Source organism: Alexandromys fortis, unplaced genomic scaffold, assembly GCF_014885135.2.
Source record: "Alexandromys fortis isolate MF-2015 unplaced genomic scaffold, M_Fortis_MF-2015_v1.1 scaffold_167, whole genome shotgun sequence".
Taxonomy (NCBI): domain Eukaryota; kingdom Metazoa; phylum Chordata; class Mammalia; order Rodentia; family Cricetidae; genus Alexandromys; species Alexandromys fortis.
The window spans coordinates 1204684-1229091 of NW_026068050.1; the positions used below are offsets into that span (position 1 = coordinate 1204684).

General features: G+C 38.1%; 1 protein-coding gene across 3 annotated transcripts in view; it reads left to right on the plus strand.

The window, feature by feature from the left end:
• The window catches only part of Scaper (S-phase cyclin A associated protein in the ER), a 467165-nt gene that overhangs the window by 109631 nt on the left and 333126 nt on the right, over positions 1-24408 (plus strand). For all 3 annotated transcript variants that reach the window (XM_050119436.1, XM_050119434.1, XM_050119435.1), the window contains one exon: positions 15399-15499. In XM_050119436.1, coding sequence (XP_049975393.1) covers positions 15408-15499 — 92 coding nt within the window. In that variant the 5' untranslated portion in view covers positions 15399-15407. The remainder of the gene's footprint in view (positions 1-15398; positions 15500-24408) is intronic.

A 24408-nucleotide genomic window follows, 5' to 3' on the forward strand; every position in this document is an offset into this window, starting at 1 on the left:
AAATTATAGGTTAAGAGTGAAAGGTAGATGGCAGGGGCTGGAGAGATGGCTCAGCGGTTATGAGCACTGACTGCTCCTTCCTAGAGGACCAGGGTTTGTTTCCCAGCACCCACATGGCAGCTCACAACTGTCTGTAACTCCAGTTCCAGTAGACCTGACACACTCACACTGACATACATGAAGGCAAAATACTAATGCTCATTAAAGAAAGAGTGAGAAAGGGTTTGAGAATATTAGAGTGATGATTGTGCTGTGAGATGATGCTTGATGACTCATGCTAGCTTCAAGTTACGCTCATTTTCTCCTCCACTCTTCTGCCTACTAGAACTTCTAAATAATGTAAATAGACACAATTTGATCACAGTCCAAGTACATGCTCTGTTACAATCTTTATTCCTTTTAGTATTTTTCCTCTTTTATCATTATCAAAGCTCTATGCGTTAATTTTGCATTTGGTTAGTATATTTGTGAGACACAAAACTCAGAGATTTCCCTGATGTTTTAGTTTTTATTTATTTTTATGTTTATGGATGTTTTGCCTACACGTATGTTGGTGCCTGGTGGCAGAGCCCAGAGAAAGGACATCTGATCCCCAGGGACTGGTGATTGAGACACTTGTATGCTGCCATGTGGGTGCTGGGAATTGAATCCCTGTTCTCTGGACGAACAGCCAGTGCTCCTAACTACAGAGAAATCGCTAGCAGCATCCTCTTATTTTTCAGGTGATTTAACCTGTGTTTTGTTAAAGCACCAAATGTTCTATTGGTGAGTTTTGTTCCTTGACTGAGTAATCACAGCTCAGTTTGGTGTCCATATTTAATAGCAGTTGATAACACCTGTATTATGTAATCTCATGAGAGGTGCAGTATAGTAGTCAAAGGTATTTTTATTTTAATCAGGATTGTTGACCTGATTTATTTTTCCTGTTGGAAGGTATACTTACTCTAGTTTCAGCCATATTACTACATGATTTTCTAGGCACTGACATTCTTGGAATACCACACTCCAACCATATACCTCCATTTCTCTTGATTCATTACAAAGAGGGCTAAAAGATGGGCTGAAGAGATGTTGTCTTTCGGCATTTGTGCAGTTAGTATAGTGGTGGCCAGCCCCCTTCTTTGTTCACAGTAAAGTCTGAGGAGTAGATTAAGAGAATTTTGTTAGGACATTTGAGGGTCTAAACACACAAAGAGGGGAAGGATAAAATCTTCTCTGGACGGATATTTGCCTTGACTATGATGTGTCCGGAGTCTATTAAGGAATTTTAAGGGAAAGAATGCGGAGAACACGTTTGTTTCCTTTCCATGTTTCCGATTTGAATCTGTAGTGTGGGGAACTTGACACAAATTTGTCATACCTTGGGGGGGGGGTTGCTTTTAGAGTTTAGTGTTACCTGTGTCTTAGAGAATTTATGGTGTAACCAATTTACTGTAGCAGCCCATTCCCACTTGAGGGATGCTTGGGCAGTATGCTTCTGACCATTTGGCTAACTGAATGTGTAAAGAATTCTGACAGATTTGAGCAGAGGGATCCAGTGTGAACTTGCACACTGCCCGGAGATCACATATGGTACCTGTGCAGTACCATGATCTGTGTGTGCAGTGATGAGGTTGAGGCCACTGCCTTCAAATTGAGTCAGAGAAAAGAACCTGACCATATCCTGTCCTGGGAGCACTTTTGTTATCAGATGTTTGGGGATAAAAGCTGAAGATTCAGAGAAGCAGTGCAGTCAGTAACTAGAGAGACCTTTTACCTCTCCCAAATTCTCAGACTGAAGGAATGATCCTCTTCTCAGACTGCATCTGCAGACTGCATCTGTCTACACCAAAACTCAGACTACAGTGAGTGCCTATCTCCTCCCACCTTATATTCGTCTCTGTATCCAATCATATCACTTCTGTCTCCTCCTTCCTAGTGCTGGGATTAAAGTGTGTGATCCCAAGTGCTAGGATCACCTTTGTGTGAGCTCTGTTTCTCTTTTGGATTGGATCAATTTCATGTAGTCCATTGTGGCCTTGAACTCACAGAGATCCGTCTGCCTCTGTCTCCCTATTGCTGGAATTAAAGGTGTGTGCCTCCACTACCTGGTTTCTAGGGGTTTAGCTCTGCACTCTATCTTCAGGCAAGCTTTATTTGTTAAAACACAAACAAAATATTCCTACACACTTGAATGAGGCTATTTTTTTTCTCATTTTGACACAAACTAGAGTCATCAAGAAGGAGGTAGCAGCCTTAGTTCAGAAAATGCCTCCTTAATATCAGGTTGTAGGCAAACCTGTATGGAATTTTCTTAAAAAATGATTGATGTGGGAGGGCCCAGCCCATTGGGAGTAGGGCCGCATTTGGACTGGTATCCTGAGTTCTATAACAAAGAAAGCAGACTGAGCAAGCCATGAGGAGCAAGCCAGTATTAGCTCCTGCCTCCAGGTCCCTGTCCTGTTTGAGTTCCTTCCCTTACTGCTTTTGATGATGAACTGTTATATAGAACGGCACGTGAAGTAAACCCTGTCTTCCTAATTTGCTTTTGGTCATGGCGTTTTATTACAGCAATAATAACTCTAAGACACCTTTTGCTGTACAAGAACTTTAGTTTTTTTTTTAAATCATGATTTTATTAATAATTGGGAATTTCACATCATGAACCCTGAGCACACTCACTTCACAGGTCTCCCTGGCCACCCTCCCACCCTTGTGATCACCCCCACTCCAAGAAAAAGAAGAAAAAAAAACAAGTCTAAATTGTATTCCTTATATACTCATTGGAGTGTGATCAAACTACAGGTGGCCAGCCCCTTATAGAAAATTGAGTCTTTCCCTGACTGCACCCCCACCAGTAGCCATCAGTTGTGGAGATCTACACATCAGCATCCGTATCACAAGTTTTAAGAATTCTCCTTGATGACTTTCTGTCTAGGCTGTTACTTTTTAGGGAGTGTGTTGGGGTGGGAGTATGGTTTGCCGCAGAAGCCTTCAGTGTCCTTCTTTCTCAACTGAGTCTTCAGTCATCAATACCATGTCTAAAGAGTCAGTTATCAGGAGCATGGATCATAGACTTATATATGGTCTCTGGGATTAACACATACCACTGACCTCAGCATGGTCTCCAGTGACAGTACAGACCATGGATATCATCATGTCCTGTATTTGAAGCAGTACTATGTACCCAAACATGGCTCTCAGTGACAGCAGGGACCATGGATATCAACATGACTTCAGATGGCAGTACAGGCCACTCACGTAAGCATGGTGTCCTGCAGGAGCACGGTCATGTGGTGGCCCATACCAAGGACCAATGACATCCCTATGGTCTTCATCTGTAACTTGGGTCAAGGACATCAACATGGATCCTGGCTGCTCTAGGACCACAGAATTCCCCAGGAATCTTGGGCTTCCACAAAGCCCAGGGCAGCAGACCATAGATACCAATGTGGCCTCAAGGGGCAGCATGGACAATGGAGGTCTTTTGAGAAGGTCCATTCCAGAAAATGAAGCATTTTTTATCTTGGACATCCTGTCATTGCATAGAACCAGGGCCATCATGCAGCTGGGCAATGTTCAGGAACTGAGTCAGAATTCAAGCTTCAGGCTGCTGCACGCCACCCTGTCTACCCTGCTGGCTTCTAGGAAAGGGATATGTTCCCCTGTCCACTGCAGGATTCTGTCACACCTACCACCAACATTGAGTCTCTAGTTTTGCCTTTCTCCACCACTCCATTCTTCTATCTTTCCCATCTCTCCATCGAATATTCAAAGAACTTCAGTTTTATCAGTTTCCATTTATTCGTTTTTGGTCTCAATGCCTGTGCTACTAGATCATGTTCAGATAGCCCCATCCTTTGTCTGTAAGTTCAAGGATATTCCCTACTTTTTTCTCTTACCATACTCAGGGCTTCGAGTCTTATGTTGTGGTGCTTGATCCATTTGGGGTTGAGTTTGTGTAGGGTGAGACAAAATGATTTATTCTTTTATGTATAGCTTTCCAGCTTGACATGCACAATTGGTTGAAAATGTTATTTTTTCCAATATGTATTGTTGACTTCTTTATAGAAAATCAGGCAACTTATATTTATGTCTTCATTTCTAATCCATTGATTAGCATGTTTGTTTTATGCCAGTACCATTTTTTTTGTTTTAATTATTACTGTAGTTCTGAAGCTAAACTCAAAATATGGGATGGCGATAAAGCCAGTGGCTTTTTTTTATTGTTTATGATTTTTTAAGCTATCTTGGTTCATTTGTGTTTCCACATAATGTTTAATATTGTTTTATTGCAATTTTGGTGGTGATTGCACTGTTGGTAGGTTTTGGTAGGATGCCATTTTCACTGTTTTACTACCGCAATCTACGAGCATACAAGGTTTTTATAAATTTTGTATCATCCTCATTTTTAAATAACTGTTTGTAGTTTTCATTATATAAATCTTTCTTTTCTATTGTTAAATTTACTCCAATATACATTAAATTTATTCCAGTGTATTTTGTGATTATTATTTGAATGGTGGTGTTACCCTGATTTCTGTCTCAGTGTGCTTGTCATAAGAAAACTACTGCTTTTATGCACCAATTTGCATCCTGTTACATTGAAGAATGCAATAATGGAGAAAATTCAAGATATGAAAATAGAACCTAATAAAGAAATAGAATTTTGGAAGAAAAGCCAAAAAAATGAAAACTTCAGGATTTCAACCCAAAATTCAGACAAAAGCTTCACCAAGATATTGTATCAAGTGGAAGAGAGACTAGTGCATCCTGAAGACAAAGGAGAAAAATTGGATTAATAAAAAAAGTCAAATCTAATAAAAAAAAAGTCAAATCTAAAAGGATCCAGGAACAGAACATGCACGGACTCTGGGACACTATCAAAAACCCAAACCTATAAATAATAGCCATAGAAGACAAAAGAGACCCAGGCCAAAGGCACCAGAAATATTTCAACAAAATTGTGGAATAAAATATCCATAATCTAATAGATGTCTATCAAGTTCCGAGAGATATAGAGAATACCAAATACATGGGACCAGAAAAAAAGACCAAGCAAACAAATAAAAACTCTGTATATCATATAATAGCCAAAACTCTAAATATGAAGTATATTTAAAAATATATCAAAAGCTGGAGGAGAGAAAGATCAAGTCACATACATAACTGCTCTTTCCCACTCTAATACAATATTTTTATTAATTGAGAATTTCATTCAGTGCATACTGCTTACACTTGCTTCCCATTTCTCCCTACCTCCCTTTCACCCGCACCCCCCCAAAAAAGTCCCAAGTTCAATATACTCATTGGAGTATGGTCAAACTCCCAGTAGCCACCCTCTTAAAGAAAATTGAGTGTCCCATGGTTTCCCCACCACTACCACCACCAGAAGCCATCAGCTGTGAAGAGCTACACTTCAGCATCTTTATTACTGTTTTAAGGATTCTCTTCACCTGTCTGGACTGTTTCTTTGGTTGGGGCGGGTAAGCAGTGGTTGTCATAGCAGCCTTCAATGTCTCTCACTCTCAGTCATGAGTGTGCAGTCATCAGTACCACTGCAAAGAAGCTTCCTTGCCCATGGCAACTGGCAGCAGCGTGGACCACATACACCAACATGGCAGTTCTCAGTGACAAAGGAAAACTTTCCATGATAACAGATTTAAGGAGCTTTTGACCATTAAACCAGTTCTATATAGAATTCAGAATAATTAAATCTGAAGAGAATGTCAGACATGGCCAAGAGTGCGCAAGGAAGAAAAACATCCCAGAACACTGAATCAAAAGAGATCTAATAACAACCCCCCCCCACCAAAATGATGAACATTACACATTGTTTAGTAACTCTTAATATTTATTGTCATTGGGCATGGACTCTGAAGTTTCAAATTTTCGAGTGTATTGTTTATTTCCTGTTTGTGGTTTGAGATATGAGCTTTCAGCTTCTGCTCCATCCTCCTACATCTGCTAACTATATTCTGCCATCATGGACTCTAATCTCTGGAACCATAAGCCCTAAAACAAATTCTTTATTCTATAAGTTGGTCATAATTAGACTAGAAATAGAATAGAAATAGCCATAGAAAAGTAACTGACTTTAAAGTATAACTATTTCAAAATGTATATGAATTTAAGGCATTGAGAGGTTTCTGAATACAAATGTGGGGGAAAATAGATATCCAGGATTGGAGGAAAAATTTAATAGGATCTTTTTTACTCGGATGCTAGAGTAGAAATTCTTCATTTGGGGTTGCTTTGCTCATGTGTTACTACAAAATTATTTTGCAGAGGTCTTAAAAATGGTTATGATCTGAAAGTAATTTGCAGGTCTGAGTCAATGTCTGTTCCACCTAAATCTTCCTGTCTTAACATGAATTTTAAAGGATCATGAGGAATGATAGGAAACCTTTGCATGAACTTCATAAAGGGTTAGAATTTTAACTTCCTCCTACTGTGGGAAATGCTCTTATACACTGTAAATATTTGTCACTCGTATTGGTTTAATAAAATGCTGATTGGCCAGTAGCCAGATAGGAAGTATAGGTGGGGCAGCCAGACTAAGAGAATTCTGGGAAGAGGAAAGGCAGAGTCAGTCACTAGCCAGACTGAGAGGAAGCAAGATGAGAATGCCTGACTAAGTAAGGTACCAAGTTACATGGCTAAACATAGGTAAGAATTATGGGTTCATTTAAGTTGTAAGAGCTAGTTAATAATAAGCTTGAACTAATAGGCCAACCAGTTTATAATTAATATAAACCTCTGTATTTTATTGGGACTGAGCGGCTGCAGGACCAGGTAGGACAGAAACTTTTGTCTTCATCCTCCCTCACAAGTTAGAGATGGCTTTCCTAGATAGCTTTCTCAGATAGGCCAGATAGCCATCCCAGATGACCAGACAGTGTTTCCAGACAGCACAAATAGCCATTCCAGAGGGGCCAGAAAGCCATCCAAAACAGTCTAGGTGATAGCAAGGTGTAGTTTCCTATTAAAGGATAAGGTGCCTTAAAATGCCTATACTTGGGCTTCTGATAGAGCTTAGTAGGCATATTGTACTTAGCATGTGTAAGGCCCTAGGTTTGGTTCACAGCAGTGCTCCCCAGTAAAAAAGCATGTGCTTGCCTTTCCATTCTATTGTTTTTGCCAGGCTTCCTTCAGTGGTACTGGTAATTTGGCCATAATTAAAGTTTGTGGCAACATGTCACATTTTTAAACCCTAAGTTCCTACATAACTGTGCTTATTTGTCTCAAAAGAACACTTTTTGATGGCTTCAAAATTAAAAACAAAAAGACTGACATTTTATCTTTTATTTAACAGTCTCATCATTGTATAGAACGTTTAGTTCAGTAGTTCAGTTCTGTTCATAGCACAGAACAACAAAAAGCAGGGAGAGCCTTGCCACTTTTAAGGAGACAGGCTGCGGGGTTGGGGGAGAAGGCGTGTGAGCTGTAACAGCTTTGGAACTAGCATGGGGATTTGATCTGTTACAGGCTTGCTTGAGTTCATCAGGAACTAGATACCCTTGCCAGAAATTGTTGGCTGTGGGGGATGGATAAGGAAAGTAATGACTTTTCCTGACAAACAGAAACCCACTTCATAAGATTCCTGAGGAATGCTCAGTTTGGTAGCAATCCTCTGTTTACCCAGTTAGAGTCTAGCCTGAGCTGAGCCTAGACTGTCATTTAGGACATTGTCAGCAGCACTGCCATTTTGGGACCTGCTTTGGACCTATCAGGACCCATAGAGGAGTGAACCAACTCATGCAGTTGTTCTCTGCCCTCCACATGTGTACCATAGTATGTCTTGCATATGTGCATGTGCCTACACTCAATAAATAAATGGTAAAACAAACTGGAGAAATAGGACAGTTTAGATTCTTCAGAGAAAAATGAGATCGGTAATAAGAAAATGGGCAGAATGCGAAATGGAATCATAAATCATAATACGTAAATGTCATGTTATAAGTCATAGACTGTAGCACTCTTATGTATTGATGAGGAAGTATAAAAGTATTAGCAGTTCTGAAATTACACTGTGAGTCAGCAGCATGCCTGAGGACTGGAACTAAAGTAGATATCTCTATACTCAGCAACTATCTGTGGAGTATTCCAACATTTATTTCCAACAGTGCTACTCTTAACACTTATTCATTCATTCATTACTTGCTTGTTTGCTTATTTATTTATTTATGAGATAATATAGCCCTGGCTGTTCTGGAACTTGCCATATAGTGAGCCTGGCCTTGAACTCAGAGATCCACCTGCTTCTGCTTTCTGAGTGCAGTGTTTAAAGTGTATGTCACCCTATCTGACCTTCAACATTTATTTATTCCAAAGATATTTATTCTTGGAACTGTTTATAGGACCTAAAGAAAGTGTAATTCCAATTAAGTTACCTTCAACCCATGTTGATTCAAACAGCAGAGTTTTTCTTTTTTATTTATGTGTAGAGTTTACTAAAGACAGAGCATCCATGTTTATGTTTTCTGTAACTGTTATTATTTACACTTTTTGTTGAGAGATTCTTTTTTTTTAATTTTTTGTCACTTAAAAATTTAAATTTTTTTGTCACTTAAATCTTTGATACTGCCAAGTCACTTCAGTATAGAAAACAGTTCTTGTTGTGCAGACCATTTACACATTGTAGCAAAGGCTGCAATTCTGAAGTCATCCTTCTCCTGCTTTATTCAAATAAGCACAGATTTGTCTTTTGGTGAGAAAGACTGTTTAATATTTTTCTAGCAGAATAATTTTTGCTTCTCCATGTACAGTGCTGCAATGAAGGAAAAGATTTTCTGAAAAATACCATTTTCTTGCAGTGACTTGGAAAATGTACATGCTAATATTACTTAAATAGTTTGAAAGAGAGAAGACTTATTTGTGTGGCACTTGTGAGTTTTCAGCATGTACTAACATTGATAGTTATACCTGATAGTGTTTATAAGAGTGGTGACTTCTGGCTGCTGGTCACAGGAGACTGTGAAGTCTGTGCTGTTTCCTGAAAGGAAAACACAGTTTCCTATTTCTGTAACTTTGGATAAAATTAACATTATTTAACTCTAATTTTTAGATGAGTAAGTTGGTATAGATGAGGTCTGAGGACCTTTCAGCTTTCACATAAATTTCTTATTTGCTATTGGGAGAACATTTTAGGCAAAATAAATACCTTGAGCACTGATATAGGTAAACAGTGGGGGATTTGAGTTTGAGTGTGTTATTGTGAGCCTTGTAACTTGTCTTTGCCTTTTTATTTTCACAAGCACTAGATCTTTGTATTTTCTTACTAGGTTTATTTAGTTTTTGTTACCATAATGAAGTACCACAAATGAACAATGTTTATAGAGAAAAGAAGTCAATTTAACTCACAGTTCTAAAGATTTGGCTTCAAAAAATTTGGCATTGATTCAATTCTGCTGTATAACCTTTTGTGTATATCACAAGTCTGTGACTCTTGGCATGGCGGGAGTATGTGTGTGAGTAAGGAATCACCTATCAAAACTGGAACCCAGAGAGACTGGGATCCCATATCCTCTGATGCATGCCTAATTTGGTGTAAGGATGTTCTACTAATACCCATTTTTAAAGTTTGAGCACCTTCCATACAGCCACCCTGGGGATCAGTCATTTGCACATCTGCTATGCTGGGGGCACACTTTAAATTGGCAACCCCACAGCAGTGGAGAATTCTGGAAGACAAGCATCTGGGAAGGCAACTTGATGCTGAGTTAAGAGTAGTTTGCAATTACAATAAAATATTTCTATATTATTATCTAGACAGTGACAGCTTTTATTTGCTCACAGAAGTGCTAGTAATGATGGATTTATGGGAGAATGGCTTCTAGCAGATTTTCACTTCTTGTTTTCTTTCTTCCCCCTTCAGGAGTTTGGTAAATGTAGTTTTGTGACATTCTAGGTTTTTATATTGAAAATTAAGAAGAAATATTTGAAAGAAGAGAATGGTTGATGAGATGAGCTGTCACTAGTTTTGAGAAGTAAAATGTTTGCCCACCATTTTGCTTTTGGCTGATTTCTTCTTTGAATCATGGCTTTAGTAAATAGCCTTTCAGAAGAAACTCAGGAGTTATTGAAAAGCAGTGTTCCTTAAGACACATGCTCACCTTGCTGAAGCCCCTCCCAGGAAAGTTCCCTTTTAGCACTGATTTTATGTTTTTACCTCTTCATCACCGCTGGCATACACAGTGCTTATTCCCATAGCTGAAGTGGAGGTCTGTAGTGATGTTTTGTGATGTATGTTTTTACCTCTTCATCACCACCGGCACCATCAGTGCTCGTTCCCGTAGCTGAAGTGGAGGTCTGTAGTGATGTTTTGTGTCTGCAGGACAATGAGATGGCATCAACCATCCTGCTTTCTGTGCCAGTTGCTAGAATTAATTATGAGCCAATTGAATCTGTTGCAACCAATTGGTAAACTAATTGGTAATTTTAGCCGCACATCTATATGTAGTTATCTGAATGACTGTAACTTTACTTTCAGAGCCACTTTTGTTCTGTTTCATCCTGCTTGACAAAATGGCCTTCATAGCTTCAGGGAGAAAGATGTGCATCAGTGACTGCCAGGCAGCTCCAGCAGCTCCTCATCTGGTTGTATTCGCTCATTTGCAAACATGACTCAGATTACAGCTGCCTGCTACCACTCTGATCAGTTTTGATAACATTGAGCTAAACATTCCTTAAAATGCGTTAACCATCAAATGTACTTTCTCTCTGTCAACTAGTATAAAAAATAGAGTTGCTATGGTCTTACATTTTTTTCAAGCCAAAGGGAAATCAGTTGAAAATTTCCAAAATAAATCATTCAAAATTTAATTTTTCTATCCCCATTTAATGTAGGTAGTTTAAGTAGAATGATTTTAATTAGACAATTTGAGTTATATTAGTAGAATTGAGAGAAGGAAGCCAACTAACTTCTTAGATTTGTCCCTTTACTGATTGTAGTAGACTTTCATTACCAGTAATTTGGCACCAAGGACTACCTTTGAAAGGAAGTACATAATGCTTCTTTGTTCAGAAGTCTTTTAAAGTAAAACATACCTTTTATGACTATTAAGGGTGGTATTTTATTTCATTTGTAAATAACTTGACAAATTTATTAATACTGGGTCTGATTTATGAAGTGTATCTCAATGTGTACTTTTAAGATAATTGCTCTAGATTCTACAAAGTTAATTTAAACTTAGCTATGGAAAGATCTATTATACAAATGATGGTTTGCATTTTCTGATCTTTCTGAGCCTATTGAAAAGTGTTTATAGAAAAGTGAGACTGGGATTTTTAAGAAGGCCTTTTTTAATTTTATGCTTATCAGTGTTTGTCTGTATGTATATATGTGTATAACATATGCATGCCTAATCCTGGTAGAGGCCAAAAGAAGGCATTGAATCTCCTCGAACTGGAATTACTAGTGATTGTGAGCTGCCATATGGGTGCTGGTAACTGAATCCTAGTTCTCTGTAAGAATAGTAAATACTCTTACCTACTGAGTCAGTTCTCGAGCCCTGTCACTGACATTTCTTACAGTAAGAATGGGACAGGATGCTAAAAATGAATATAGTTTACATTTCTTTGTCTTGTGCAACTAAATGACAGCTTTGACTGGTGAACTATATATATAGTGACTTGTGCTTTGCACTCATTTCTTACACTAAATCAACATTTGGGTATATAATGAACCCATTACAAAAGATTGCTTTCATGAGATGTATAAAATATATTATCACAGTAGTATAATTTTTGGTTATCTAAAGAAGAAAACCAGGGCCCGGGGAAATGGAGAGGGTAAATGCTTGCTGTGCAAGCCCAGGGACCTGAGCTAGCATTCCTAGCATCCATATAGAAAGTCAGGCTTGGTGGCATGCATATGTAATCCCAATGATGGGAGGCAGAGCATTCCTAGTCCATGCAGGCCAGCCCACAGAGCCAGTCATTGACCTCCAGGTTCACTGAGAGATCTTGCTTCAAAAAATAAGATGGATAAACAGGGGAGATAGCTTAGTGGGTAAGAGCATGTCTCAGTCACTGTTCTATTGCTGTGAAGAGACACTATGACCAAGCCCAAGTATAAAAGAAAGCATTTAATTGGGGACTTGCTTACATTTTTAATGGGTGAGTTCATTCATGACAGTCTTTTTTTTTTAATTAAGTTTTATTGAGCTCTACATTTTTCTCTGCTCCCCTCTCTGCCTCTCCCCTCCCCGCCTCTCCCCTCCCCTTCAACCCTCTCCCAAGGTCCCTGTACTCCCAATTTACTCAGGAGATCTTGTCTTTTTCTACTTCCCATGTAGATCAGATCTATGTGTGTCCCTCTTAGGGTCCTCATTGTTGTAGGTTCTCTGAGATTGTGATTTGTGGGCTGGTTTTCTTTGCTTTATGTTTAAAAACCACTTATGAGTGAGTACATGTGATAATTGTCTTTCTGTGTGTGGGTTTGGCAGGGAGCATGGCTGGAGCAGTAGCATAGAGTTTATGTGCTGATCCACAAAAAGAGGTGGCAGAGAGAGTGAGACAGGGCTTTTGAAATTGCAAGCCCCCACAAACTGATACTTCCTCCAAGGCTATACCCCCTAGTCCTTCCCAAACAGCCCACCAACTGGGAAACAAGCTTTCAAATACTTTAGCTACAGGGACCATTTTCATTCAAAGAACCACAGGATACTTTTCAAGCCGAGAGCCTGACTTTGAATCCCTAGCAGCCCTGTAGGCATACCTGTAACTCCAGTGTTGGTAGGCAAAGACAGGCATCTCCTGAAATGTTGCTGTGTAGTCAGCCTAGCCAAAATAATGAACTTCTAGTTTAACAAGATGCTTTGTTTGTATTTATATGTATACATGTATTTGCATACCCACACATGCATGTGTACATACATGCATACATACACAAAAGAAGAAGAAACAGAGAGGGCAATAATGGTAATTATGAATGTGGACAGAGAGCAGAGATGCTATGTTCATCCAAAGTAATCTGGCTTTAAGATGTTTCTGTCCTGTTCAGTGAATTTAGCATTTGTCTTTGGAAGTTGAAAGGAACATTTTGAATAGCCGGAGATGCACTACTAAATTTGCTTCCTTCACCTTTGTCTTCTTTCCTAGCCAGGAGACACGGCTGCTAAACTAGAGCTGTAAGTTTTTTTAGTTACATCATATCTAATTTCTTGCCTACATAGTCTCATTTGACTTTGTACCAGCCATATAAGAAATGATGATTCATTATATATAACTAGAAATTTGTACCTTTTGTCCTATAGCCTCCCCATTCCTTCTACTTCTTGTTCATGGTAACTTTCTGTTTCTGTGTATTATGCTAGTTTTTTTTATTGCATGTTACCCTGCTTTCTCCTTCCTTTTAGCTTATTTCACTTATCATAATTTGTTTAGGTAATCCATGTTGTTGTAAATGTGACAACCCCCTTTTAAGGTTGAATAGTACCCTCCATCATCTCACCATTTCTTTATGCATCCATATAATGGTACAGTGAACATGGGAATATGTAGATAAGTCCTCAAGGTGCTGGTTTGATTCTTTATGGATATGTGCTTAGCAGAGGGACAACTAGAATATGTGGTGATTGTGATGTAATGTTTTGAGGATTTTCTGCACTGTTCTGTACAGCAGATTCTCTTTTGCTTGTCCTTACTAACAGAGTACAAAGGTTTTCTTTCCTTTTTCAGCTAACATTTGTTATCATCTGTCCTTGTAATAGTACCCAGTCTAATATGTGTGGGCAGTGCCCCTTTTAGGATTACAGTTTGTATTTTCCTCACAGTTAATGCTGTTGTGTTGTTGGTTGTTTTTATTCTTTACTCTTTTTGCTCTTTGGGAGGCCTGATACCCAACTCCCAAATAAATACACACAGGGAGACTTACTATTACTTATGAATGCCTGGCCTTATCTTGGCTTTTTTTCTAGCCAACTTTTCTTAAATTATCCCATCTACCTTTTGAGTCTGGGCTTTTACCTTTCTCTATTTCTGTATACTTTTCTTCTTATTCTGTGACTGCTGTGTAGTTGAGTGGCTGGGTGGTGGCACCTGAAGTCTTCCTTTTTCCTCTCTGTTCCTTGATGCTCCCTTTCCAGATTTCTTCTTCAGCTTATTCTCTCTGCCTGCCAGCCTTTCCTGTCCTTTCTCTTGCCTTGGTATTGGAGACTTCTCTTTTGTTCCTAGCCACCCAGAACCAAATAATCACACAGTAACTATATTAATTATGACACTGTTTGGCCAGTAGCTTAGCTATATTCTTATATCTTAAATTAACCCATTTCTGTTATTCTGTATATCACCACGAGGCTGTAGCTTTCCAGATAAGGTTCCGGCATCTGGCTCCTTCAGCAGCTACATGGCATCTCTTTGACTCTACGTACTCTCTATTTCTTCCAGACTGACTATATTCTGCCCTGATATAGGCCAAAGCAACTTCTTTATTAACCAATGGTAATAAAACACATTTATAGCATACAAGAGGGGAATCCCGCATCAACTGAATCATACTGAACAGGAACCTTTTAGAATTAAAATACTGCCGGGCGGTGGTGGCGCACACCTTTAATCCCAGCACTTGGGAAGCAGAGGCAGGAGGATCTCTGTGGGTTCGAGACCAGCCTGGTCTATAAGAGCTAGTTCCAGGACAGGGTCCAAAACCACAGAGAAACCCTGTCTCGAAAAAGAAAAAAAAATAGAATTAAAATACTGCCTGGTGAGTCACCTTAGAAGGTATTGGTGCTCTGCTGCCCAAGCCTGGCAATCTGAGTTCGATTTCTGGAACTCATGTAAAGGTGGAAGGACAAGAGGAGAATTCCTCAACTTAATCATGGGTATGTGTGAGAAATCCAAGCACAGATTGTGTTTAATGGTTTAAAGCAGAAGGCTTTCCCCTCTAAGAAATCAGAAGTTACGGCTCTTCTTGTCACGTGTCCTAAGTATACTAAGGTACTGCTTACCCTGAAGGAAGGCTGGAGTAGGGTTTGGGAGGGTACATGGAGGAACCTTTAGTTAGTGTTGTGTTCTTTGTCACGTGTGGTGTTTACAAGGTCTTTGCAGTGTGTTTAGTGTTGTTCATGTGATTTTTTCCTTTTAACAATTTACATGCATTATTTGTGTACTTTTCTGAATAGGAATGGTACAATAAAAGTATTAAAATTATTGCTAGTTAATAAGGCCTCAAAAAGATATATTGGTGCCATTTCTTGGAATTTAGCTCTAGATTTTAAAGTACATTACCTTACTAACAGAATGAAAAATGAGCAACAATTCAAAAAGAACAAAAAAGTAGACTGTATGTCTTCTTTAATGAGTGTAAATATAAAAACTATTAGCCTGAAAAAACTATTAGCCTGAAAACCATTCACTTTAATAAGTTTTCCTAAACTTTTCTCCTATCACAGCTAATGTTTTGTTGTTTAAATTAGGAGGTGCTAATGATGCTGGATTACTATGTGAGAGATTTCAAAGCATTGATTGACTGGATTCAACTTCAGGAAAAGTTGGAGAAGACAGATGCTCAAAGCAGGTAATAAACTGTGGTATTCATGTTTGTAGTAACCCCAGTTACTACATTGAAGCAAGCATTGAAATAGACAGTGGACTTAACACCAGATTGATCCAAAATCTGTACCAATCTAATAGTTGACTAGTATTTTACTCTTTTGGTTATGCAACAAATATTCATTATTAATGCACTTGATAGTGCTAGTCATAATATGTAGTACAGAAATTAAATTGCTACACATGACACATAGATTTTGTGACCTAATGGTATAACAAAATGAAACTTAATGCTATATATGTATGGTAAGTTTTTTTGGAGGGTGGATCATTGGCATTTAAGATAAAGATAACAAATCAAACTGTTTTAAGTGTAGGGAATACATGAAGTAAAACAGGCTCTGGAAAATGTATACTGTATTTTCTCATTGTGGTAGGCAGTGAGGAAATTGATTGTTTCTGTTTCTCTCTATATATATACTTGCTACTGAAAGATTTCATTTTGTTATAATTTTTGAAATCTAGAAAGCCTAATTATATACACTATTATACTTTAGCTGTTCAATATTCTCTTTACATCATTTCAAGTTATTGTATTTCATCTTATAGACTAAAGGAACTTAAAGCACACAAGAATACTCAAGACTCATTGATTCTTTGATTTAAATGAAAAAGTCATGTTCATTCATGAAAAGTCATTCTTGTACATTTCAACTATGTAAATTCCTTAAAAATTACTGGTGACAGTGCAGGAAATGTAAGGGGAGAAATACATCGCAAAACTTATTATTATAGATAGATTATTCAAAATTATTGTAATACTGTTTATCCTAGTGTTTAATAGCTTCCTTAGGCAGCTGCCTTAAATTACCAGTAGAGCAAGACAGAATCCAAGTTATGCTGAGGTCCAAGATTTAGTGTGTGTGTTTTTTTCATGCAAGTATTTATGCATGTACACATATGTGTGCACACGTGGAAGCTAGAGGTTGGTGTTGGGTACCTTTCTCTATCACTTTCTACCATATTTTTTGAGAAAGTTCTCTCCTCAAACCTGGAGCTTACCAGGTTTAGCTAGAGTGTCTGGCCAGTAAACACTAGAGATCTGCTTATCTCTGTTCCTCTTGGTCTGATATTATAGATGCACGCCACTATAACCAGCTCTTTTCCTGGAGATTGGGGATCCTGAGTCAGGTCTTCATGCTTGCATGTAGACACTTCACCCACTAGCCATTTCCTCAGCTCTTAGGGCATCTCTCTTTATATTAACTAGCTACCAACACATCTTCTCGTTGCTTCCTGAAGCAGCTCCAAAATAAGGAAAACAGCCTTAAATTTCCTATTGATGGCATCAGTCTTTGAGTAGTATTCAAGTCATGCTTGACTTGGGGGCTTAAAGGTTAGGATTAAAGATACATATATTAAAAAATACCCTGACAAGACTTTATATAGATAGATTTTAAATACCTTGAAATAGAATTAGAAACTACTGAAGCAAGTATTGACTCCCTTGATTTAGCAGGAAGAAAATAAGCCTATGTATAAATATAAAATGTAAGGAATACTTACAAGGCAGCAAGAATGCATTGTAGTAGCAGCAGCAATAAACTTTCTTAAATCATTTGGAAAATGACACAATTTCCAATAGAAACAGTGAGCCAAAGTTATCAATATGTAAACTCCTAAAGAAAAAAATCAAAATGTAAAAAAAAATATATAAAAATAGTAATTGATAATATGTTATTCTTACTAGTTATAGTAATAAGCACACACAGTTCAAAAAGAAAACAAAGACAGTGTTGTACTATTTTGCCAATAACTTTTTCTTTGTTTTTTTTGAGACAGGGTTTCTCTTTGTAATAGCTCTAGCTGTCTTGGAACTAGCCCTATAGATCAGTCTGGCCTCAGACCCACACCTGCCTCTGTCTCCTAAGTGCTGGGATTAAAGGTGTGTGCCACCTTTAATTTAATAAAAATTTATTTTTTTTTAAAAAGATACCAGGTGTTGGCAAGGTTGAATGGGAATGAATGTCTTTCATCTGTAGGGCTATAATAGTCTTTTAGAAAGATGATTTAGTAACAACTTATCCAGTTTTCAGGCTTTTGAATAATATTTTATTTAAATTTTCTATCAGTAATCAGTTTTGTGCTTTGGTTTTGGTTGTTTTTTCTTTCTGAGTGAGTGGGTAAGATATCTAAGGACTACATCACATGGAAAGTAAGCTATAGAGTGACTGACTGGACTGATAGGCTTTGAATAGGAACATAGGATGGTGCTTAGAAAAACATTTCAGGGCCCTGCCAGAGAATAGAAGCGTGAGTGGCAACAGCAGCTTCCAGAAACTACAATAAAAAGTTCCTCTGGAAAAGAACGCCTTTGTCCCAGCAAGCCTCCATTATCATTCTCTGTATGTGATATCCGGTCTCATCAATGACCTAAGATGCCTCAGAAATGCCTGCACCTAGAGGAATGATTACTTGAGCCTTAGCCACCCCCTCTCAGCATCTAGAAGAGTGTTCTCCAGAGGCTCTGCTCACCTAGCCCCCAGCTATACCAGTTAAAGAAAGAGGGACCCCCTGAAGCACAGGCTCTGTACTGACTGGAGGAAGAGATGAGTAGGCAACAGGGTAAGACTACACTCAGCAACATAAAAAGTAACAAGGCACCATCAGAAACTAATGGCTCTACATCAGCAAGACCTGAGCATCCCAATAAAGAAGAAGCAGAAGAAAATGACCTTAAATATAACTTTATGTAGATGATTAAAGCCCTTAAAGAAGAAATGAATAACTCTCTTAAAGAAATAGAGAAAAAGACAAACAAAACATTGAAAGGAATCAACAATTCACTTAAAGAAAGTCAAGAAAAAGCAATCAAACAAGTGAAGGCAAAGGTTCAAGACTTAAAAACTGAAATAGAGGCATTAAAGAAAACACAAACTGAGGGAATTCTGGAAATGGAAAATCTGGGTAAACAAACAGGACCTATATATGCAAGCAACAGAAAACAAGAGATGGAAGAGAGAATATCAGTCATGGGAGACACAATAGAGGCAATAGGTTAATCAGTTAAAGAAAATGTTAAGTCAAACAAATTCTTAATACAAAATATCCAGAAAATCTGGGATACCATGAAAAATTGAACCTAAGAATAATAGGGATAGAAGAAGGAGGAGAGCTCCAGCTCAAAGGCACAGAAAATATAGTCAATAAAATCACAGAAAGAAACTTCCCCAACCTAAAGAAGGACTTGGCTATGAAACTACAAGAAACTTACAGAATACCAAATAGACAGAACCAAAAAAAAAAAAAGTCCTGTCCCCTTGCCACTTATTAATCAAAATACTAAACATACAAAATAAAGAAAGAATATTAAGAACTGCAAAAGAAAAAGACCAAGTTACAAGTAAAGGCAGACCTATTAGAATTAACCCAACTTCTCAATGGAAAAAACGAAAGCCAGAAGGTCCTAGATACACAGGCATTATGCAGAAACTAAGAGATCATGGATGCCAGCCCAAACTGCTGTACCCAGCAAGTTTTCAATCACTGTAGACAGAGAAAACAAGATATTCCACGAAAAAACAAGATTTAAATAATGCCTATTAACTAATCCAGCCCTATAGAAAGTATTAGAAGGAAAACTCCAACCCAAGAAAGTTAGTTACACCCACAAAAATACAGGCAAAAGATAATTCCAAAACAGCAAATCCCAAAGAAGGGAAATGTACACATAATACCACTGCCACCAACAACAAAACAAAATAACAGGAACAGTCACTGGTCATTAATATTCCTTAATGTCAATGGACTCAATTCACTTATAAAAGGACTCAGGCTAACAGAATGGATACAAAAACAGAACCCTTCCTTCTACTACGTAGAAGAAAGACAGCTCACCTCCAAAGACAGACATTACCTTAGGGTAAAGGGTTGGGAAAATATTTTCTGATCAAATGAACATAAGAAACAAGCTGGTATAGCTATCTTAATATTTAACAAAATAAACTTCAAATTAAAAGTCATCAAAAGAGATGGAGGACATTTCATATTCATCATAGGAAAAATCCATCAAAATGTAGCAGTCTCAATTCTGAACATCTATGCCCCAAATACAAGGGCACCCACATTTGTAAAAGAAACATTACTAAAGCTTAAATTACACATCAAACCCCACACTCTAATAGAGGGAGAATTCAGCACCCCACTTTCACCACTGGACGGGTTTGTCAGACAGAAACTTAACAGAGAAATAAAGAACCAACAGATTTTATGACTCAAATGGACTTAATGGACATCTGTAGAACATTCCATCCAAACACAAAAGAATATGCCTTCTTCTCAGCACCTCATGGAACCATCTCTAAAACTGACCACATATTAGATAACAAAACAAACCTTAACAGATACGAAAAATTTGGAATAGTCCCCTGCTTCCTATCAGATCACTGTGGCTTAAAGTTAGAATTCAACAATACTGATTACAGAAAACCCACAAACTCATGGAAGTTGAACAATGCTCAACTGACATACCACTGGGTCAAGGAAGAAATAAAAAAAGAAATTAAAGACGTCTTAAAATTCAATGAAAATGACAGCACGGCATATCCAGACTTATGGAACACAACGAAAGTAGTGCTAAGAGGAAAGTTCATAGCACATATAAAGAAGCTGGAGCAATCTAACTCCCATGAATTAACAGAACATTGAAAAGCCCTAGAACAAAAAGAAGCAAACTCATCCAGGAGAAGTAGTAGATGCCAGGAAATAATCAAATTGAGAGCTGAAATCAATAAAAACAGAAACAAAGAAAACAATACAAAGAATCAGTGAGACAAGAGTTGGTTCTTCAAAAAAAAAAAAAATCAACAAGATAAACAAAACTTTTAGCCAAACTAACCAAAAGGCAGAGAGAGAATATCTGAATTAACAAAATCAGAAATGAAAAGGGGAACAGAATAACAGACATGGAAGAAATCCAGAGACTCATCAGGTCATACTTCAAAAATCTGTATTCCACTAAATTGGAAAATTTAAAGGAACTCGACAGTTTCCCGGATAAATACCATATACCAAAATGAATTCAAGACCAGATAAATTAAATAGACCTACAGTTCCTAAGGAAATAGAAACAGTCATCAAAAGTTGCCCAACCCCCCCCCCCAAAAAAAAACCCCAGGGCCAGATGGTTTCAGCCCAGAATTCTAGCAGAATTTCAGAGAAACACTAATACCAATACTCCTCAAATTGTTCCACACAATAGAAACAGAAGGAACATTACTAAGCTCTTTTTATGAGGGTACAGTTACCCTGAAACACAAATGACATAAAGATGCAACAAAGAGAATTACAGACCAATCTTCCTCATGAAAATTGATGCGAAAATACTCTATAAAATACTGGCAAAACAAATTCAGGAACACGTTAGAAAAATTATCCACCGTTATCAAGTAGGCTTCATCACAGAGATGCATTCCTGGGATGGCTCAACATATGAAAGTTTGTCAATGTAGTCCACTATATAAACAAGTTGAAAGAAGAAAAAAAAACCCACATGATCATCTCATTTGATTCCGAAAAAAACAAAAACAAAAACAAAAAAAAAAACTTTAACGAAATCCAACACCCCTTCATGATGAAGGTCTTGGAGAGATCAGGGATACAAGCAATGTTCCTAAACATAATATCGACAATATATAGCAAGCTGACAGCCAATATCAAACTAAATGGAGAGAAACTCAAAACAAGCCCACTAAAATCAGGCACAAGACATGGCTGTCCACTTTCTCCATATTATTCAATATAGTAGTCGAAGTCCTAGCTAGAGCAATAAGACAACAAAAGGAGATCAAGGGGATACGAATTGGAAGGGAAGTTATCTGTTGCCTGTGTTTTTGTGGGTACAATTAACTTCCTTGGGTTGGGATTTTCTTTCTAGTACTTTCTGTAGGGCTGGATTTATGGGTAGGTATTTTTAAATCTAGTTTTGTCATAGAATATCTTGTTTCCTCCAAGATCATGATGGGTACACCCACTGAAACAGTTTACCTGAGCTAATGGGAGCTCACCAACTCCAGATGGACAGGGAAGAAAACAGCATATGTCCAAACCGGTCCCTCTGAATGTCGGTGACAGTTGTATGACTGGGGAAGACTATGGGGCCACTGGAAACAGCACTAGAATTTATTCCCTACTGCTTGTACTGGCCTTTTTGGAACCTATTCTCTCTGGATGGATACCTTGCTCAGGCTGCAAATAGTAGGGAGGGCCTTGGACCTTCCCCAAAGCAATGTGCCTTACCCTCTCTGAGGAGTGGATGGGGAGGTAGGTGGAAGGAATGGGAGGAAGGGTTGGAGTGGGAACTTGGATTGATATATAAAATGAGAAAAGATAGTTTGCTTTCTTTAAAAAAAAAAACAATTTAAAAAAGGGAAAAAAACAAATTGGAAGGGAAGAAGTCAAACTTCTGCTATTTGCGGATGATATGGTAGTATACATGTCACCCGAAAAATTCTACCAGGGTACTCCTACAGCTGATAAACACTGTCAGTAATATGGCTGGATACAAGATCAACTGAAAAAAAAAATCAGTAGCCTTCTATATACAGATGATAAATGGGCTGAGAAAGAAATCAGAGAAACATCACCCTTTACAAAGCCACTAACAACATAAAATATCTTGGGGTAATTCTAACCAAACATGTGAAATACCTGTTTGATGAGAACTTTATGTCTTTGAAGAAGGAATCGAAGTAGATATCAGAAAATGGAAAGATCTCCCGTGCTTTTGGATAGGTAGGATTAACATAGTACCTAAATAGCAATTTTACCAAAAGTAATTTACAGATTCAATGCAACCCTCATCAAAATCCGAACACAATTCTTCACAGACCTTGAAAGAATAGTACTCAGCTTCATATGGAAAAGCAAAAAATCCAGGATAACCAAAACAGTCCTGTACAATAAATGAGCTTCCAGAGGCATCCCCATTTCTGACTTCAAGCTCTATTATAAAACTACAGTAATGAAAATAGCTTGGTATTAGAATAAAAATAGACATGTGGACCAGTGGTATCGAATAGAAGACCCTGATATTAAGCTGCACACCTATGAACACCTGATTTTTGTCAAAGAAGCTAAATTATGCATTGAAAAAAAAGAAATCATCTTCAACAATTAGTGCTGGCATAACTGGAGTTCAACATGTAAAAGAATGCAAATAGATCCCTATCTATTGTCATGCACAAGACTCAAGTCCAAATGGATCAAAGACCTCAACACAAAACCACCACATTGAACCTCATAGAAGAGAAAGTAGGAAGTACTCTTGAACACTTTGGCACAGGAGACCATTTCCTAAATATAGCACTAGTAGCATAGACACTGGAGCAACAATTAATAAGTGGGACCTCTTGAAACTCAAAAGCTTCTGTAAGGCAAAGGACACAGTGAACAAGACAAAACAGCAGCCTTCAGAATAGAAAAAGATCTTCACCAACCCTACATCTGACAGAAGGCTGATCTCCAAAATATAGAAAGAACTCAAGAAACTAAACATCAAAATGTGAAATAATTCAATCAAAAATGGGGTATTGATCTAAACAGAGAATTCTCAACAGAAGAAACTCAAATGACTGAAAGACATTTAAGGAATTGCTCAACATCCTTATCCATCAATGAAATGCAAATCAAATCAACTCTGAGATACCATCTTACACCTGTCAGAATGGCTTGGATCAAAAACACTGTTGTCAGCTTATGCTGGAGAGGATGTAGAGAAAGGGGAATACTCCTCCATTGCTGTGGGGAGGGCAAACTTGTGCAGCTGTTTTGGAAATCAGTATCAAGGTTTCTCAGAGAATTGGGAATCAGTCTACCTCAGGATCTAGCAATACTACTTTTAGGCTTATACCCAAAAGAGGCACACTTATACCACAAGAACATTTGCTCAACTATGTTCATAATATTATTATTCATAATAACTAGAACCTGAAACAACCTGGATGTCCCTCAACTAAAGAATAGATAAAGAAAATGTGATACATTTACACAGTGGAGTACTACACAGTGGTAAAAAAAAAACAATGACATCTTGAAATAAATGGACGGAAATGGAAAAAAAAACCCTAAGTGAGGTAACCCAGTCCCAGAAAGACAAATATGATTTGTATCCACTCATAATTGGATAATAGGAATAGAGCAAAGGATAATTAGCCTACAGTCTACAATCTTAGAGAAGCTAAGTAACAAAGAGGACCCTAAGAGAGAGATATACATGGATTCACCTAGGAATGGGAAATAGATATGATCTCCGGAAACCCTCATCCAGTAACTGATGGAAGCAGATGCAGAGGTCCATGGCTAACCACTGGACAGAACTCCAGTGGAAGAGAGAGAGAGAGAGAGGAGCAATAAATGAGCAAAGGGGTCAATACCATGATGGGAAAACCCACAGAAAAGCTGACCTGAACTTGTGGGAGCTCACAGACACCAGACTGACAATTGGGGAACCTGCACAGGACCGATCTATACCCCCTGAATGCAGGTGGCGGTGGCTTGGGCAGTTAGTGGGGCCACTGGCAGTGAGACCAGGAACTATCCCTAATGAATGAATGATCTGGCTTTTTGGAGCCCATTTCCTATGAAGAGATACCTTGCTTATCCTAAACACGGGGTTGTGGGAGGCTTGATTCTACCTCAATATGGTGATGTGACAGAATTTATTGACCCTCCCCCCATGGGAGGACTTACCCTCTGAAGAGCCCATAGGTGTGGGGTGAGGGGAAGATAGGGGGAACATGAAGAGAGGGGAGGGATGGGGAACTGGGATTATGTATGTACAAAAATAAAGTAAAAATACTTAAAAGAAAAAAGAAAAACATTTCAGTGGGCTATGAATCCTGTCAATTATTTGTGAACAGAGAATAAAGACAACAG